We start from the raw sequence: 18,139 nt of genomic DNA on the forward strand, positions 1-18,139 counted from the left end.
CAGTATTATCCCACTTAACGCTTAACACTTGTCTATTTCATTTCAACCTTTATATATACAGTCTATGATTTTAACTTGGACACTACGATTAGCATTGTTAGCACTGATGTAGCTACCACTCGCTTACACGCTAACCCAAGCCTTAACATTCATTATGTAACTGATTAAAATCATTAACACATAAATAAAGTATTCGAATTTCACTTACCGCAAAACCGCATTCATGCACTGTCTGTTTCAACCACAGAGCGAGTCAGAATAGTCCGATATATAAGCATGAAGAACAAACAAACACGGCCGGGGTCAAGTTGTGTTCCCTGGATGAACTGAGCAGGCAGAGTCCCTGTAGCTTCACGGAGCAGCTAGCAGAGAGACAAGAAGCTAGCAGCAGCAGTCACTTGACAGACTTACATCAAGTCCTAATTTATGCAAAAACTTTAAGACCTAATATAAATAAAAGGGTCGTGTTAGAAAACAATTCACTCACAGATCCATAATCATGAAGGTGGAATCTAACTATATTCATAATAATATGTATTGCAGCCAGGGGTAGAAACATGTTTTTTTCTGCTGTAAAGTTGGGCATTTTAACATGGGGGTCTATGGAAATTGCTCCTTTCTGCAGTCATCGCCTATCGGCCAATATATGACCTGCAGTGTGTGGCACTTCCGTATTGGCGTCCCGGCTCTTCCCCAGAGTTTTCCGCTTGGTACAAACACACTGCCTGTGTGTAGGTGTGTGTTGTAGCCTACTGTGTGTAGGTGCGTGTTGTACAGTGCGTAGATGCGGCGGAAAAACAGGTCTCATTTGGTTTGGTGTCCTATGCTTACTTTTTATACTTGTAAATAAAACTTTTGGCCCGTAATTTCAATTCCCCATTTCAGCGACCAGAGAGGGGGGGGGGGATATACAGTCTGTATATGTTCGCATCTGTAGCCTGTTATTGTCTCATTATACCGCCCTGTGAATGAATTAAAAGTAAATATATAAGTCGTCACGAACACATCTGTCCATCAGACAGAGTGCTGCTGTGCCTCCTGTCATCATTAATGGACGTCTCTTTAAAATAACCGCCCAGAGGAGAGGATTTCTCATTACGTCTGCTGCTTCCACTCCTCTCTCCACGGTTCCCCTCCTCGACTCCTCCGCTCGCATCTCCTGTGGGTGGGACTAAGACACGAGGATAGGAGTCGGAGAGGGGAGTCGAGGAGGGGAAATTAGAGAACTGAGAAGCCTTCTCTGTCTGTTACTTTAGATGAAAATAAGGAGCCACTCCCCACGCCCCTCTGCGAGATATTTGGTTAAAAAGAAGACAATGGTGCTCGAGGAGGAGATTCAGGTGATAAGGTTATCTTGGTTGGTTATTGGTTAATGGTTACACAAGCCGACAAATCATTATGACATCATAAAGTGGCAGTGATCAGCTCATTTTCAGACAGATTTTTATACAAATGGATAAGGACAAAAAGTGAGCAAATATTTTTTCCTGAAACTTTCAGAATCTCTTTACACAAAGGGGACACATGTTTATGTATAAAAGACATGAATAAGTGGATTTTGCATAATAGGTCCCCTTTAAGAGAAGCGCATGAGTGTAAGGAAAAAAATCCTACCCTGAAAGACTCCCTCATTCCTCCATTGTCTGCTATGTTTTCTGCCAGAGTCCTCTTGCCCCGCACCTGCACAACAAAACATCCACAATGCACTGATTTTCATAACTTTATCCTTCTCCAAGTGATTACAAAAGTTACAATCATTAAAGTAAATTCTAAATCAAGACTCTCAACTGTGCAATGCTGACTAATAAACTCAATTAATATGCCACAACTAAAATTAAAAAGACACTGAATACACACACTCAACAGAGCCTGCAAAGTGTCAAACTGCATTAGGCAAGAATATTTTTTACATTGTCATTATTTAAATGTATTTTAATATTTCCAGGGATTTAAGAAAAGTTACTTAGTAGCTTATTTTACTGTTGTAAAATCAAAATCTTACATCAAGTCCTGCCTCCTTCCAATGGTAGGCATTATACTGTTCAATCATACACTGGCTCTGCTCATTGAAGGCGTCTATAGAGGAGTTGCTCCACCACTGGTGAAGGTTGCCATTTTTGTCATACTTGCGACCTGTTCATGAAAAGGGATCAAATACAACAAAATCCCAACAGCTGTGTCAAATATTATTATGATATTGATGTTTAAGGTCATTCTTGTCAATCAGTATTTACCGTTATTGTCAAAGCCGTGTGTTAACTCATGTCCTACTATCACCCCGATGGCACCGTAGCTTAAAGATCTGGAAACAGATGAAAAGTGGATTCACAACAGCATTTTAAAAATGTGTGACAACATAATTCAAATGAAAATCAGGACAGGATGATTTAAATGGTTTGCATGCATAGAGAAAGACTATTAAGTAAACTATTGCTTGAAATCTCATACTAATGCACTTCATATTAACATATAACATCCAAACGTATACTGTCAAAATGTGCTTTATACTTAATTGGTATCCATAAAATAATTGGTGTATATTGTTGGCTGAATGATAACGCATGAATTCAGACTTTCTTTGAAATTGGCATCATGATGCAACTATTTTGGCATCCTCTTGGCTTGTTAATTGTAATTGTATGTCCTCATCAGGACATTATTATTTATGTTTTAAATGTGTCTCCCCCTGCTGGCAGAAGATAACTTGTTAATTGTAATTGTATGTCCTCATCAGGACATTATTATTTATGTTTTAGATATGTCTCCCCCTGTTGGCAGTAGATCATTTGGAATGAAGTCCACCATGTGACCAATATATCATGTGACTTAGTTAGGAAGCCAAATGTGAGCAGGACATCCACATGGTTTATGATGATTACAATCTGCTTCAACCCTTCTTTTGCATTCTTGGTAGGTTAAATTACTACAAAAATAGTCTTCTTTTATGTCTGTTAAATATGTTAAGTAAGTTATATAAAAAGAGTATTTTTGGGATTGATAGTTTATATATTGTTTTGTGTAAACTCCGTAGAACTCACGTTAGCTACAGCCTATACTCTAGTGCTATAGCCAGTTCTATGTGTACATTTCTCGCAACTTTATTTTCAATTTTCTAAAATTAGCTTGAACTTTCTTAAAGATTAGATTCGAATAGCTTTAGTCTTTGGATGACAAACAAATGAATCGTCCACATTTTGGACATATCTTTCATTGCATACTGAAAGTACTGTGGTGTTGTAGTAGTCTTCCCTGTGGCTTTCTTCCAGTAGGCCTACGTTCATTTAACTTTGCTCACTTTGCTCCTTAATCAAAAGCATCACGTGGCTTATCTATATTATCTACCGTATAAGTAAAGCATGTCGTATTATTTCATTCTCACCTTGGATACTCTCTACCCCAAAAGAAGGGTTTTTGAAGCTCTCCAGCAGGAAATCCTAAAAGAGAAGATCAAAATGATGTTGTTCTTTTTGCTCTTTTCATTTTCCAAAGACTTTATGGATTGCCTTTTGCCTTTATTATATAGGACATATAGACTGGAAAAGGGGAGAGCGAAAGGGGATCGCTTGCAGCAAAGAGAAACAGGATGGATTAGAAGTTGTCAGCCCACAGGTAAGCTATCTGGTCGCCCAGATAGCTCAGCCTGTATGTGAGGCACAGCTATTTATTAATTAAAAGTGTGATTCATCAAGAGAGTAACTATTATAAATCAGATCACACTTGACATGTTATAAAAAAAGCAGTCATCCCTTTTAGTTCAACATGTTTTTAACCCCAATTCACTTTCTTCCTTCTGACACTGAAATGCTTACTTGCCATTTTGAAGAAATTATACACCCCAAAAATGTATTATAAGCAGATACATAGTTGAAATCTCTGAAATGCAGTGCACCATCATTGTTCCTGACAGAGGTTCAGAAGACAGGCAGTAAGTAATTAAATAAAATATGTCAATAATCAATCATATTAAATCTTACTGATTTGATTCGTGGAGGAACTGTAGAAGGCGTTCACAGTTGTTGGGTTTGTAAACCACCTGCAACACACACACACACACACACACACACACACACACACACACACACACACACACACACACACACACACACACACACACACACACACCCATTATGACATGACAGCAAATGTAAAAAGTCACACAGCAAGTTCACAGAGTCACACTCACTCTTTTCGTGGGACGGCCTTTCGGAGCAAGGCCAGATCAGATTGGACAAAGTACTTCAACGTCTGCATCACATTCCCATATAAGTCTTTCTCACTGTATTTCAGCTAAAAAATACACAAATGCAAATACACACTATGAAAAAACTGTACTTTTCTGCAAATATTACACCAGAATTTGACCTTTTTTTAGAACAGCCTCTCTCAATTATTGCTAGCAGACCATGTTTGTTCTTCCTAACTGATTTTTAAAACACAACTAGCTTTCAGAACTGCTTTACAAACCTGCTTTAGGTCCTCATTGAGGTAGGTGTCATTCAGGATAAACTCGGGGTAGCCAACTTTAGCCAGGACTGCATGTGCCTTGAGAGAAAAAGATAGTGAGTGGAGAGTTTAAACACATGTTTAGCGTCATAGCCAATATCTTAACACAATTTTCCTGCAACGGTTTAACCACAGAACAAATTGGAGACAGTGTAAACACTAAAGATATAGAATCTAAATGCAATGATGTTCGATTTTAGGTCACTACAAATCTCACATCCTTGTGATCAATAAAAAAAGCCCACGGTGAAACTGATTATTTTTTAATGTTTTAATATTGACCTAACATATTTGTGAACCAGGGGTGTTTTGGTTTAAGCAGAACCGTACAGCTTGAAAGTACCATTTCAAAGTCAACTCTCCTCTACGAACAAAGGTCTTTGTACGTTGCTTTACTTAATAATTGAAAATCAGATACACATACATATACAAACACACACAAAAATGCCTGTCATTTTAGTATGATTGTTTGAGCGCTACGTCCAATTTATGTTTGATAAACATATAAAAAAACATTGATAAATCCACTGTACGCTGCCCAGTAAAAAAACACCAGGCACACAGAATGAATGACTGTCTGGTAAAGCAAGTCAAACATTTGCTCAGCTAATGTGACAGATATTTTGCCTGGGAGACAGTGCTGCCCCTAAGTGGAAAAAACAATTGAGTACAGCTTAGAGCTAGACAACTTTATTTGGGAAGTTCAATTTAGAACTGAGAGCAAATAAGAGGGAAGCACAGCAGATTATTACAATGGCAGTGGATTGTTGCTAGACTGAGATGGGACAGAGGAAAAAGTTGTTCTTGCCTTTTCTATTGCTTTCATCTTGGTTGGTTTATCCATCCAGTCATTCTCCTTTTCCAGCATGTCAATGAACGCCCAGCGAATGCCCTTGATCAACTCTTCCATCTGAGAAACAAACACAAACGCATTAACTCAAGGATGTTTACAAAAAAAAATACTGCTCTTGGTCTTATTGCCACATTAACCCAAACCCAGATTGACGCAGATGACAACACTTTAAATGTCTGACATCACTTCCATGTGAGACACAGACAAAATACACTTAACACAGACATCTGTTACACATATACAACATGTAATCACTTGACCTACAATGTTGGACATGATGTCATTTCTAAAGCATACACACCATGTGTTTCTTGTCTTCCTGGAAATGTCTGTTGACAAAGAGGCGTCCAGTAGCATAACCAAGCGTTTTATCGACAAAGTTAACACACTTATCCCAGCGCGGGGTCAGAGAGGTGGTTCCCTTGGTAACCTGGAGGGTGTGTGAGAGACAGAGAGGAAAGGTAACATTGACTATTTCGCCACATGGCACTTACTTTCACTGGTATAGTCTCAGCCTCTGAATAGCCTACTTACTGGTTGGGAAATGTTGGGACTGAGAGCAAAAGAAACGATTTGTATCATCATTTTTTTCATTCAAGCCATGCTATAAAGTTAATTGGAGCTCTCTTGGTGTACCTTGGAGGCCTATCAATTGTTTTCCTTCATGGAACCAGTAAATGGAAAAGCAACCAAATCGTTTTTCTTTCTTGAACCAGTCAACAGAAAAGCGACTTTTTGTTTTGCTTATTATCTTACTAAATGGTCCGATGATGAATGGAGCAGGGAAGGGCAGGGGGGTGACTCTCAGAAGTAATTTCAAAACAAAAGCTCTTGCAAACTTCATCCAAAAGCTCTTGGAATAAGGTGGCAATAGGCTATATCAGCACTGGAACCAACTCAGAGATGTCAGAGATGTTAACAGTGGGTTACCGTGTGAACATGAACAACTTTTTGCCACCTCATCTAGGGCAGTGGTGGCGAAGTCGATAGGGACTTGGCTTGGCAACTGGAAGGTCACCAGTTCAAGTCCCGGCAAGAACAAGTGCTACCAAGGTGTCCCTGAGCAAGGCACCGTTCCCTACACTGCTCCCCGGGCGCCGTTCAAAATGACAGCACACTGCTCCTAACACTAGGATGGGTCAAATGCAGAGAAACAATTTCCCCACGGGGGTTAATAAAGTATATCAAATCAAAATCAATCTCTCGAGAAACAATCTTTAACCAGCCGACATGCCCCTCTAACTGGTTATTGGTTGTTGATTCCTGCAGTTGTTCCCATAAATGTCAACATCACTGCAGTTGCAAAGCAAAAGGAAGACAGCATGCTTCAAATCCTCCACCATCATTCCTGTCCCGAAGAAAACAAGGACCGCAGGATTGAATGACCCGTCGCCCTGACCTCTGTGGTTTTGAAGTCCTTTGAGTGCCTTGTCCTGTCCCACCTAGAAACCATCACAGACCCCCAAGTCTGTAGAGTCCTTCCGCTTCCTGGTTAACATCATCTCCCAAGACCTTAAGCGGGAGCAGATGTAGCTCCCTCACCAAAAAAGCCCAGCAGAGGATGTTCTTCCTGAGGCAGCTGAAGAAATGTAACCTGCCAAAGTCAATGATGGTGAACTTCTACACCTCCATCATCGAGTCCATCCTCACCTCCTCCATCACCATCTGGTACGCTGCAGGTACAGCCAAGGACAGCAGGTTGCAATCTCTCGCCACCTGAATAGTTTCTTCCATGATTATATCCCTTTCTTCTAAACTATTAATATCACATAAAAGCCTGTCTTGAAAGCCCCTACACTTCCTCTACAGTTATTCCAATATTATCCTTTAATTTTGAAATTACTTCCGAGAGTTCCGTCCAGCACCTCGTAAAAAGCAAAAACGAAACCATCAGTTACTATTCTCTTTACTGGTTTAAAAAAGAAAAACTGTTAATAAGAAGGTATACGGATTGACTACTCAAAATATCAGATCAATTTCCCAGTTCTCTGTCTTGTAGTACAGAGATCATACTACTGTATGTACAGTAGCACATACTTTTAACTACCAGTATTGAATCTGAATAAACTTCCTGTATACATAGTATAAACATTTTGGAAACATCCTTTATGAAGTGGGATTTCTCCAACATTTTCCAACTGTATCTGCATGATGTCAAGCCAACGTTTTAGCTTTTTTAAAGACACACACTACCCATTTATTTTTTCAGTAACTCAAAACCCTTAAGAATGACCCAAACAATACAGAATTTGGAAAATTCTTTCTGTACCAACCCGTGCATAGTCCTGGTATCTGTAAAGGAAACGACGGCTAAGGGAAGAGATGCTGGAAAAAACTGTCCTCCATTGTACGTAGTTAGCTACAATCCTGGAAAGAGATAGAGAGGATGAACATTAATTAAATAATGCCATGTAATCTCATTATACACTCTAATATACTAATGAGATGTATCTGGCTGTTTAAATGTATGCGTGTGTGTTCTATCCTGTGATACTTATTAGTCCCTCCTTGTTTGCTGTACCACGTTGTTTTACACACACACACACACACACACACACACACACACACACACACACACACACACACACGAACAGTCTTGTGTCACACATTTATATGAAATGTTTTGCTGTTCGTGTGTGTGTGTGTGTGTGTGTGTGTGTGTGTGTGTGTGTGTGTGTGTGTGTGTGTGTGTGTGTGTGTGTGTGTGTGTGTGTGTGTGTGTGTGTGTGTGTGTGTGTGTGTGTGTGTGTGTGTGTGTGTGTGTGTGTGTGTGTGTGTGTGTGTGTGTGTGTGTGTGTGTGTGTGTGTGTGTGTGTGTGTGTGTGTGCAGGTACCTAGGATCTGTACTGTTAATGAGCATAACAAGGTCCTTAAAGTACTGCGGTGCTCGGACGATGACAGGCTCAGAGGTGGAGATGGACTGAACCGGTTCAACTTTAGAGTCCATCACAGCTTTTACAAAACTCAGCCAATCAAACTGCATATAAAGAAGATATCCAGTAGAGGTTACTTATATAACATATAGTCCATTACAACTCAGAATAATACAAATTGAGGGAGACCTATAATGATGTAAATCATGTTTGCATGTAGAAAAAGGACTGCTTGTCTTACACGTTAAGTAATTCAAATACATACATCATAAAACAGGTGATTTGGTTTTACGAAACATTGGAAGGATTGTGTTCTTTATGTGCTTGTTTGTATTTGAAGTACCTGTGGTATGGTGCGCTGCAGGCGAGAGAGCGACATTTTGTTGTACATGTTGTCACTGTTGCGGTTATCATATGGAATCAGGATCTGCACACACAATGAGCAATCTTAACTGACATGACTGATCTTATATACAATGTTTTAACAGTCACCTACTGTAACAGATTTTGGCCACTTAATGATGTCATAAAGTTGTTTTGGCTTGTGCAACCATTAGCCAATAACCAACCAAGGTAACCCCCCCCCCCCCACCTTATCACCTGAATCTACTTCTAGAGCACCATTGTGTTCTTTTTAACCAAATATATTACAGAGGGGCGTGGTTGGGGGTTGGGAGTGGTACCTTATTTTTATCTTAAGTAAAAGACAGAGAATCAGCACTTTTGAAACAGATGGGTTTATGGGATGCTACAATGATCTGTTTGGTATTTGGACCCAAACACTAAATATACATGTTTTGTATATATCTGAGAACTATAATATATTGATGAAAAACAGTATAAAAGTAATAGAATAGTAGAATCGGAGGGATGAAACCCTCTTTTAATGGTCACACATGCACACACAGTGACATTTGTTCTCTGCATTTAACCCATCCTAACTAGTAGGAGCAGTGCGCATCTATTGTACAGCGGGGACCTTTAATAGTTTTCCTTAAAGTAGATCAATCATCCTCATATTTCACAACACATTAGTTAACACATCCAGTGCCATTATGGACTATGAAATTATCTCCAAACATTAAATAGATTTATATGTATCTGACATGACGTTCTTACATAAGCCAGTTTGGTCTCGAAGGCAAGAGCCTCTTCCATCTGGGTCAGTGCTGCTTTCTCCTGAGCGCCCAGCATAACTGCTGTATCCACCATGAAACTCAACAAGGCTGCACGATACTAGAGAAAACAGCAGAGCGAAAGAGAGAAAATAAAGATATGCCATCAGACATCAAGCAAAGGCTTCTGTACTTCTTTTGCAGATTTATTATTATCTGTTTTATGGGGACATATGCACAGCGAAGATGCACAAAATAAAATACAAAATGACAAAGTGCCATCATAGTTAACAAGATCATAGTTACACAAAAAGAGTGATTATCCATGAACCTAATTAAAAACAGCCTATTTTTTTGTATTAACTTCATAATGTTAATTATTTATCATATTTTTCTACACAATATTAAGGAGAGTTGCTAGTTGCACCCTAAATGTAGAACATTGTTTATCAATGGATAGCAAATGTACTTTCCTATTGATAGTCTACTAATATCATGAAAAACTCTTTTTTTTGCTCCATTTTTTGTTACTCTGGCCTGATGAGCCAGCTATTAGACAATCAGAATTTGTTGCCTTTTCACAATTCATTTCCTGCATCACAACTATCTACCATATGTGAAAATGTTTAGTCTGGAAGGAATTATTGTTTTGATAAAAAAAAAAAACATAATTTACTGTTGATATTTTAAGCAGCTGAACCTCTTTCTGCTGCAATGTATCACTCAAGCAAGAAGAGTTTTTAAATAACAAGTAAAATAAGTGAAAGATGGAGCAGAGACTCACCGCCCGGGCGGAGGAAGTGTTGGTGATGTAGTCTTCCCTGGAGGGCAGAGACAAGTACTCCTGATCAAGCTACATAAAGACAAAGAGCACATGTTAGATTCTGCTGCTTTTTCAAATTGTATTTTTTCATCTTCTACCTTTGCTGCAGCCATAACAATTTGAACAATGTGCAAGGAGCTGAACCTGTGGAGTTTCTTATCTACGTTGTTTCAAAATTGTAATATTAGTTGTAAATTAAAACATATACAGTACATTGTAGAGCCGATGAATGACAGTCGGAGGCGGTGTGTTCAGTATGGAACTCCACACTTTATTATACATTCAAACACAAGACTGGAATACACTTGTTACTACTGCAAGTCATGCTAGCCTGAATGAATCTCACGTCCGGTGTCCCACTCTAACGGGTCCGTGTTGCAACACAAGCCTGAAGGCGAATTATGTCCAATAACGTGTCACCACACAAGCCCCCCCAGAATTCACACATAAACAAAATCAGCATGGCGGCACGGGAGTCGGAAAAGTGACTTCCGCCTGTGCGGCCCCCGGAAGGGGAGGGACCGGAACAACAGGTCTTAAATCCGTGACAGGGGTCGAGGCCGGGGGGCGGCCCTGTCGCGGAGATCGAGCCAGCACCACCGGCTGGTCTAAGTCCAGGTGAGCAGCCTTCACCCGGTCCACCGAGACGTGCTCGGCCTTGCCACCCAGGTCGACCACCAGGTGCTTGTCCCCGTGCTCCAAGACCCGGAAAGGCCCATCGTAAGGGGGCTGCAGGGGGCCTCTGTGCGCATCGTGCCGGATGAACACGTGCCCCGCCGAGCGGAGCTCTGCGGGAACCCGGGACACCTGAGTACCGTGCTGAGTAGTAGGGATCGGAGCAAAGGCCTCATCGGCGTCCTGCAGGAAAGCCCGCTGGGTCGATGCTGACCAGGGAGCCGATGCGTTAGGGAGGAAATCCCCAGGAACCCTCAGCGGCTGACCGTATACCATCTCATGGCAATGGGACCACCGTTAGCCGTTGTCAATCGCGGTCCGTGCCCACCCCGGGTGACGTCTTCACTCGATGCGGGAACTACGCTCTGTTGAGCGCCCGTGTCACACAGAAACAGGCTCCCGAAAGGCTGTCGCTGACGAAGAGGAGCCTGCATGTGCCGCCGACGCTCAGGGCCACTACTGAGCGCCGGCCCCTCCGTTTCCCGGGGGTATGTAGCTGCACGGAGCGATGCATTTCTTCGCCATTGTCCCGAAACGTGCGTGGTAAAAGCACTCTCCGGTGTCTCCATGCCGGCTCGATACAGCCGTGTCCTGCCCCCGCCACGCTTTCTTGACTGCAGATGGGCCGCTGAGCGTCGCAGCTAAGGTCTCTGCACCAGGCAGTTGTGTAGCCAGGAAAAAACGATCCGCTTCCTCAGCCAAGGCACGGGGCTCCGTGACAGGCGTGTTGGCCAGCGCCGTCTGGACCCGGGGAGGCAAGTGACGCAGGAAAATTTCCGTGAATAAAATCCGGGGATCTTCCCCCCCTAGCAGATTTAGCATTTTCTCCATTAGCTGAGATGGCTTGCTGTCTCCTAGGCCTTGAATGTCAAGTAACTGGCGGGCCCTCTGCTTTGCAGATAAGCTAAATGTCTTAAGGAGGAGGGCCTTAATCGCCTCATATTTGCCATGGTGTGGGGGGTCTGTGATAAAACCAACCAACCTGGACGACATGGAGCCTCCTAGCGCTGCTACAACGTGGTAGTATTTCAGGTCCCCGTCACGGACCTGTCGGCAGGCGAAGTGCGCCTCCACGTGTGCAAACCACGCCGCCGCGGCATTCTCCAAAACTCCGGCAGCTTTACGAAAACATCGCGCTCAGCCATGTTCGTTAATTTTCCGGAAACCTTCTCGGAAAAGTCGGGGTCACCAGTGTAGCGCCGATGAATGAGAGTCGGAGGCGGTGTGTTCAGTATGGAACTCCACACTTTATTATACATTCAAACACAAGACTGGAATACACTTGTTGCTACTGCAAGTCATGCTAGCCTGAATGAATCTCATTTCCGGTGTCCCACTCTAACGGGTCCGTGTTGCAACACAAGCCTGAAGGTGAATGATGTCCAATAACGTGTCACCACAACATCTGTTTAATTGGTTAAAAATCCATAAAAACCATGCTAATATAAACAGTTTCTCCTTTCTTATAAATACCTGTAGTATTTTGGATCCTGTTGTATTTTTTACTTTTTATATTATTTTTCCATATCCAGATTGCTTCAACGCACATGTGGACAAATATAAACAATAACAACAAAACAAAATATTGTTTTGTTGTTATTGTTTATATTTGATATTCCTCTCTGAAGAACCAGCACCTTACCGTGGTGGAGAGGTTTGTCTGCCCTGATGCACCTGGGGCCTGTGTTGTCTGGAACCTTGTGTTCCTGGTAGGGTCTCCCATGGCAAATTGGTCTCAGGCAAGGGGCCAGACTAAGATTGGTTCGAAAACCTCATAAAAGACAAACTAAGAAGTGAGGATACCCAGCCCGGAGGAAGCCCAGGGTCCCCTTTTGGAGCCAGGCCCAGAAGGAGGACTCGTCGGCGAGCGTCTGGTGGCCGGGCTTGCCACGGAGCCCGGCCGGGCACAGCCCGAAAAGGCAACGAGGGCAGTCAACGAGGGCAGGCAACGAGGGCAGGCAACACCTCCACTTCTCCGTCCCGCGGGCACACCACCTACGGGAAACAGCGATGGGGTCGGGTGGGCTGCCAGAAGGGTGGCAGTGAAAGCAGAGGGTCTCGACGGACCAGACCCGGGCGACAGAAGCTGGCTTTGGGGACGTGGAACGTCATCTCTCTGGGGGGGAAGGAGCTTGTGCGGGAGGTGGAGCGTTACCAGTTGGATCTGGTTTGGCTCACCTCTGCGCACAGCGTTGGCTCTGGAACCTTACTTCTGGATAGGGGTTGGACTCTCTGGATTCTTCTCCGGAGTTGCCCAAGGTGTGAGGTGCCGGGCGGGTGTGGGGATACTCACAAGCCCCCGGTTTGGTGCTTCTTTGTTGGAGTTTACCCCAGTGGACGAGAGGGTTTGCCTCCCTACGCCTGTGGGTTATGGGGGGTAAAACTCTGACTGTTGTGTGTGCCCATGCACCAAACAGCAATTCAGAGTATTCTGCCTTCTTGGAGACCCTGGAAAGAGTCCTGTATGGAGCTCCTGAAGGGGACTCTTTAATCTTGCTGGGAGACTTCAACGCACATGTAGGCACTTGGAGGGGCGTGATTGGGAGGAACGGCCCCACTGATCTGAACCGGAGCGGTGGTTTGTTACTGGACTTCTGTGCTAGTCATGGATTGGCCATAACAAACACCATGTTCGAACATAAGGATGCTCATAAGTGTACGTGGTACCAGAGCACCCTAGGCAGAATGTCCATGATCAACTTCGTTATCGTATCATCGGACCTAAGGCCGTATGTTTTGGACACTCGGGTAATAATAATAGCTTGGATTTATATAGCGCCTTTCATGAGACCCAAGGTTGCTTTACAAGGAAGAACAGGGCAAAATAAATATAACAAAACAAAAGGCAGTCAGACAACCAGTCAGACAGACAAAACAACAAATAGATTAGGGGCCAAAGGCCTTAGTAAACAGATGGGTCTTGAGGGCCCTTTTGAAGGCATCAAGCGTGGGGATGTTGCGGATCTACGCAGGGAGAGCATTCCAGAGGGTGGGGGCTGCCACACTGAAGGGTCTGTCCCCGAAGGTTCGCAGTTTAGTGCGGGGGGTGGTAAGCAGGCCAGAGTCTGAAGACCGCAGGTTCCAGGGAGGGGCATGTGGGTGCAGGATGTCCGATAGGTACTGGGGGGCATGGGCATGGAGGGACTTGTAGGTAAGGAGGAGGATTGTTAATGATATGCAGGACTTGACCGGCAACCAGTGGAGGTGGATGAGGGTGGGAGTGATGTGCTGCCACGGCTTTGTATTTGTGAGTACCCTAGCAGCACAGTTTTGTACATACTGGAGCCTGTCCAGGGTTTTGTTGGGAACCCCAAACAGGAGACCATTGCAGTAGTCCAAGCGAGAGGTGACAAACGCATGGACTAGGGTTTCGGCAACCGACTCCAAGAGTGACGGTCGGAGTCTTGCAATGTTCCTTAGATGGAAAAAGGCAGATTTGGTCACAGACTTGACGTGGGAGTGGAAGGAAAGGGTGGAATCGATGATGACACCCAGGTTGCGTCAACCTCGAGGATGAAGTCACCAACCTTCTGGAGCAGCGCCTTGGGTGCCACAACCACAGGGGCGGATCTAGAAAAATATTCATGGGGTGGCAAGAGGGTGGCAGGAGAATTTCAGGGGTGGCATCCCCTGAAAGAAGTATATGCTGATTTAATCGCAGTCATATCAATCAATGTTAACTTGGAAAGCCACAATATTGATATTTTAACTCAATAACATTAGGTGACATTATTGTGGCACATCAGTAAAGCCTTACATAGGTGGCAGACATAATTTAATGAATTTTAACTGAACAATAACTGAATGAGTTTGTCTCACGCTGAGACCAGCAGGGGCACCAAATCTATGCAGACTGCTACAATAAGTACATTAATTAACTGTCTCATCGATGTGTGTCTGTATGAATATGATACTATTATCAATCATATTATTCCTATCAGCTGTCAATCACTGTTATGATTCACATATTCAGTGTTATTATTAAATAAATTATATTATGATGAATGTTCCACAAGATGCTTGCTCACCCTCCTTCAAATTTGAAAGACAAGTAATTACTATCATATATCAAAAGAATCAAAAGAACAGTTCAGCGCCCCACAACTTAATTGCAAACAGTTACAACCTTGACTTTACATCAGAAAGAACAAACATTAAAGAAGTGACTAACTGCATCAGTTAGGGTTAAAAAACGTGTATTCAGCTAAAACATACACATCGCTGCAGTTATTATCCAGTGGAAAGTCCTTACCTACTGGCTAGTTAAATCAAAGTGGTTACTTGTTTTTGGCAGGGCAGTGTAGTTTTACACATCATCTTATTTGACTTTCTCAGGACTTAAAACAGTTTTTTGGGGGCAGAACCCCACAAAGAAGAAAAATATTATATACATGTAAGGTCATCATCTTAACAGTTTATTATTCTCATCGACTCATCCGTGAGCAGAGCATCAAGTTGGCATGCCTATAACAGCTGAATGTGGTGATTACCATCTTGTTCAGCAAAATGCCTCACTTATTAAGATTTAAAGCTATGGTGCGTTTTGATTCAATGTTGAGTACAGCCAAACTTGACAGGCTATTCTCTGTCATTGTAGACCACAAATAGTGGCGGAGCCAGTGTATTTGTGTTGGGTAATCTATGGTAGGGCTAACCCATACAGTGGTGGGGCTCAAGTTAGTATTTGCAATGTAATTACATACACGCTCCCCTTGACAGTGAAACGCCACGTGTGAGGTTTAAATTATTTCCCTGTCTCAATACAAATTGAACTGTATGAAATAATTGTTGTTTACTATTAAAATTAAAAGAGCTTTACAAAAAAGTAACACAATGAAATATGTTTGGAGTTTTATTTGAGTTATTAATTTACATATTTTGTCTAAGAGATGCTGATTTGAAATCGTTGTTACATGCAGTTACGGCATTTCCTGTTTCTGCCGGAGAGAGGGGAGGCCGTCCCAAAGCTTGCTGCTGTATTTACTCCCTCCGTCTGACAGGAGGGAGCCTTGTTGAGCTGTGAGTGTGGCTACAGACGGAGTTCACTCCGTCACGGAGGGGTAGGGTGTAGGGGGCGGTTTGGGAATGGGCCTAAGGATTGCGCCACTGCCTTTTGCAGATGATGGGGTTCTAATGGCTTCATCGGTCTGCGACCTTCAGCACTCACTGGATCGGTTCGCAACCGAGTATGAAACTCCGGCAGAAATCTTGTGAGAACGAGTAAGTATCTCGTGCGAACGAGTAAGTATCTCGTGCGAACGAGTAAGTATCTTGTGCGAACGAGAAAGTATATTGTGCGCACAAGTTAATAAAGCGTTGCCTCGTTTTATTTATTTTTCTCTCTATGACCCCTCCAGGACGTACGTAGCTCCGTACGTTACAATTATATGTTAAAAAATAAAAAAGTCTAAATATGATATTTGGCATCAAATCATCTGAGGCTTGGCGCCCCCACTGTGATCTTTGGCACCCCCCAGGTTGGGAACCACTGTATCTATCTATCTATCTATCTATCTATCTAGTACAGGAATAGTTACATATGGGAAATATATTTCTTGACTTCAGAATCAGAATCAGAATCAGAAACTGGTTTATTGCCAGGTAGGTTCACACATACGAGGAATTTGACTTGATGTCATGGTGCATAAATATAAAACAAATGTGATACCACTTGTATACCTCTCACGCGGGAGGAAACGGCTAGATAAAAAGCTGCTAGCTTTACAATCTGACCTCTAAATCTTGCAAAAATATATTCTTTGTTTAATTGGTTCAGAATTTGAGCTGTTAAATTCACTATTGGTGTTAAGTGGAGGGTTATGTGTCAGATAATAAGTGTTTTTTCTAATACATTTTAAAAGTGGAAAACCTGCATGGATAAACAGTATTGAGAGTTAACTGTGGATGTCTGACCTTGAGGATGTAGTTTGAGGAGTTTTTGTCATCGGGGGAGACGTATATTCGAATCAGGACATTCCTGCCAAACTGTTTCCTTATCTCAGTGAGGGTCTTCAGGAGGCTCCACTCCCCCTCGGACCACTGGTACTCTCCTCCGAGCCCCTCCCCCACCACAGGCCACCGAAACTCAGGCTGTCGGAAAATTTTCAGCAGCGGTTTGCTGTCCAACTGCTCCAGTATAGCTATAAAAGCAAACATATCATTTAATACATTACAATTAGGTTCAACATTTAGTCTGGTGATTTCATAAGATAAGATAAGATGGAACTTTATTAATCCCCTTGGGGAAATTCAGGCGTTTATAGGATTCACAGGATTCACACAAGGCAAAAATAAAGACACAATAGAATAAAAAATGTAAATAATAATACACAATGTTTTTAAAATAAAGTGATAAAGTGATAAAGTAACTGTTGAAATAAGACATCACAGAAAAACGTTTAGCATTTCGAATGTACATGTTAAATATATTTACATATGTGTCCAGATGTGAGTGCAGGTTAAAGGTTTCATGTTTGAATTGGATTGTTTATTGGAGGGAATTTATGATTTTCTATTGGAATTACCAAAAAAAGTCTCTAGGGAATACATATGTCAATGTTATGTCCACTTAAATGGCAAAACCAAGTGTGTGTGTGTGACGGACTCACTCTCATTCATACAGGAGCGGTAGAGGATCTTAGCCTTAGTCACAGCTTCCAGTTCATCAGGGGGTGAAGGAGCTTCTAGTAACTCTGACAGGAAAAAAAATGTAAGACTCTAACAATAAACTGTCTCTAAAATAAACTTTTAAGACATACTGTATGGGTGAAGTACAGTCTCCAGTTGTGATAGAAGAAGAAGAAGAAGAAGAAGAAGAAGAAGAAGAAGAAGAAGAAGAAGAAGAAGAAGAAGAAGAAGAAGAAGAAGAAGAAGAAGAAGAAGAAGAAGAAGAAGAAGAAGAAGAAGAAGAAGAAGAAGAAAGGTAAGAAGAAGAAGAAAGGTAAGAAGAATAAGACACTTTTTTTAATCCTACAAGAGGAAACCTCCAGGGAACAATGGAGGAGTAGAATTAGCGTGTCTCTGGCAAGCCAATCAGGAATTATATTGGCGACTGGTTCCCAAGCTAAGACCCAACAGACTTAGCAACTGCTGCCCCTGCACTACTCACAGCTACCACACAGGGAGCTGCATGGGGTCTAAGGGACTTTGGGCTGAATTTTAAAATGGAGAAAACATTTGAGGTGCAGAAAGAATCGGCCCAACAATGTGCTCTTCAAGCATCATGAAATTCCTGCTCCTCTGCAATTCTGTCATATACGTTACCAAATAGCTTTATTATTTTATTTGTAGTAGGTAT

At 42.4% G+C, this 18,139-nt stretch overlaps 1 protein-coding gene across 1 annotated transcript in view; it reads right to left on the bottom strand.

Annotated features, from left to right (window-relative positions):
• Positions 1-18,139, bottom strand: part of phex (phosphate regulating endopeptidase homolog, X-linked) — a 47,666-nt gene that overhangs the window by 14,083 nt on the left and 15,444 nt on the right. Inside the window, exons 4-19 of the mRNA XM_034108842.2 lie at positions 17,451-17,534; positions 16,756-16,982; positions 10,129-10,197; positions 9,349-9,465; positions 8,573-8,656; positions 8,191-8,333; positions 7,630-7,723; positions 5,658-5,786; positions 5,312-5,413; positions 4,465-4,542; positions 4,184-4,287; positions 3,975-4,033; positions 3,380-3,434; positions 2,235-2,302; positions 2,003-2,133; positions 1,615-1,680 (exon numbers count right to left, since the gene is read on the bottom strand). Coding sequence (XP_033964733.1) covers positions 1,615-1,680; positions 2,003-2,133; positions 2,235-2,302; positions 3,380-3,434; positions 3,975-4,033; positions 4,184-4,287; positions 4,465-4,542; positions 5,312-5,413; positions 5,658-5,786; positions 7,630-7,723; positions 8,191-8,333; positions 8,573-8,656; positions 9,349-9,465; positions 10,129-10,197; positions 16,756-16,982; positions 17,451-17,534 — 1,610 coding nt within the window. The remainder of the gene's footprint in view (positions 1-1,614; positions 1,681-2,002; positions 2,134-2,234; positions 2,303-3,379; positions 3,435-3,974; positions 4,034-4,183; positions 4,288-4,464; positions 4,543-5,311; positions 5,414-5,657; positions 5,787-7,629; positions 7,724-8,190; positions 8,334-8,572; positions 8,657-9,348; positions 9,466-10,128; positions 10,198-16,755; positions 16,983-17,450; positions 17,535-18,139) is intronic.

This window comes from Pseudochaenichthys georgianus, chromosome 20 (assembly GCF_902827115.2).
Source record: "Pseudochaenichthys georgianus chromosome 20, fPseGeo1.2, whole genome shotgun sequence".
Lineage (NCBI taxonomy): Eukaryota > Metazoa > Chordata > Actinopteri > Perciformes > Channichthyidae > Pseudochaenichthys > Pseudochaenichthys georgianus.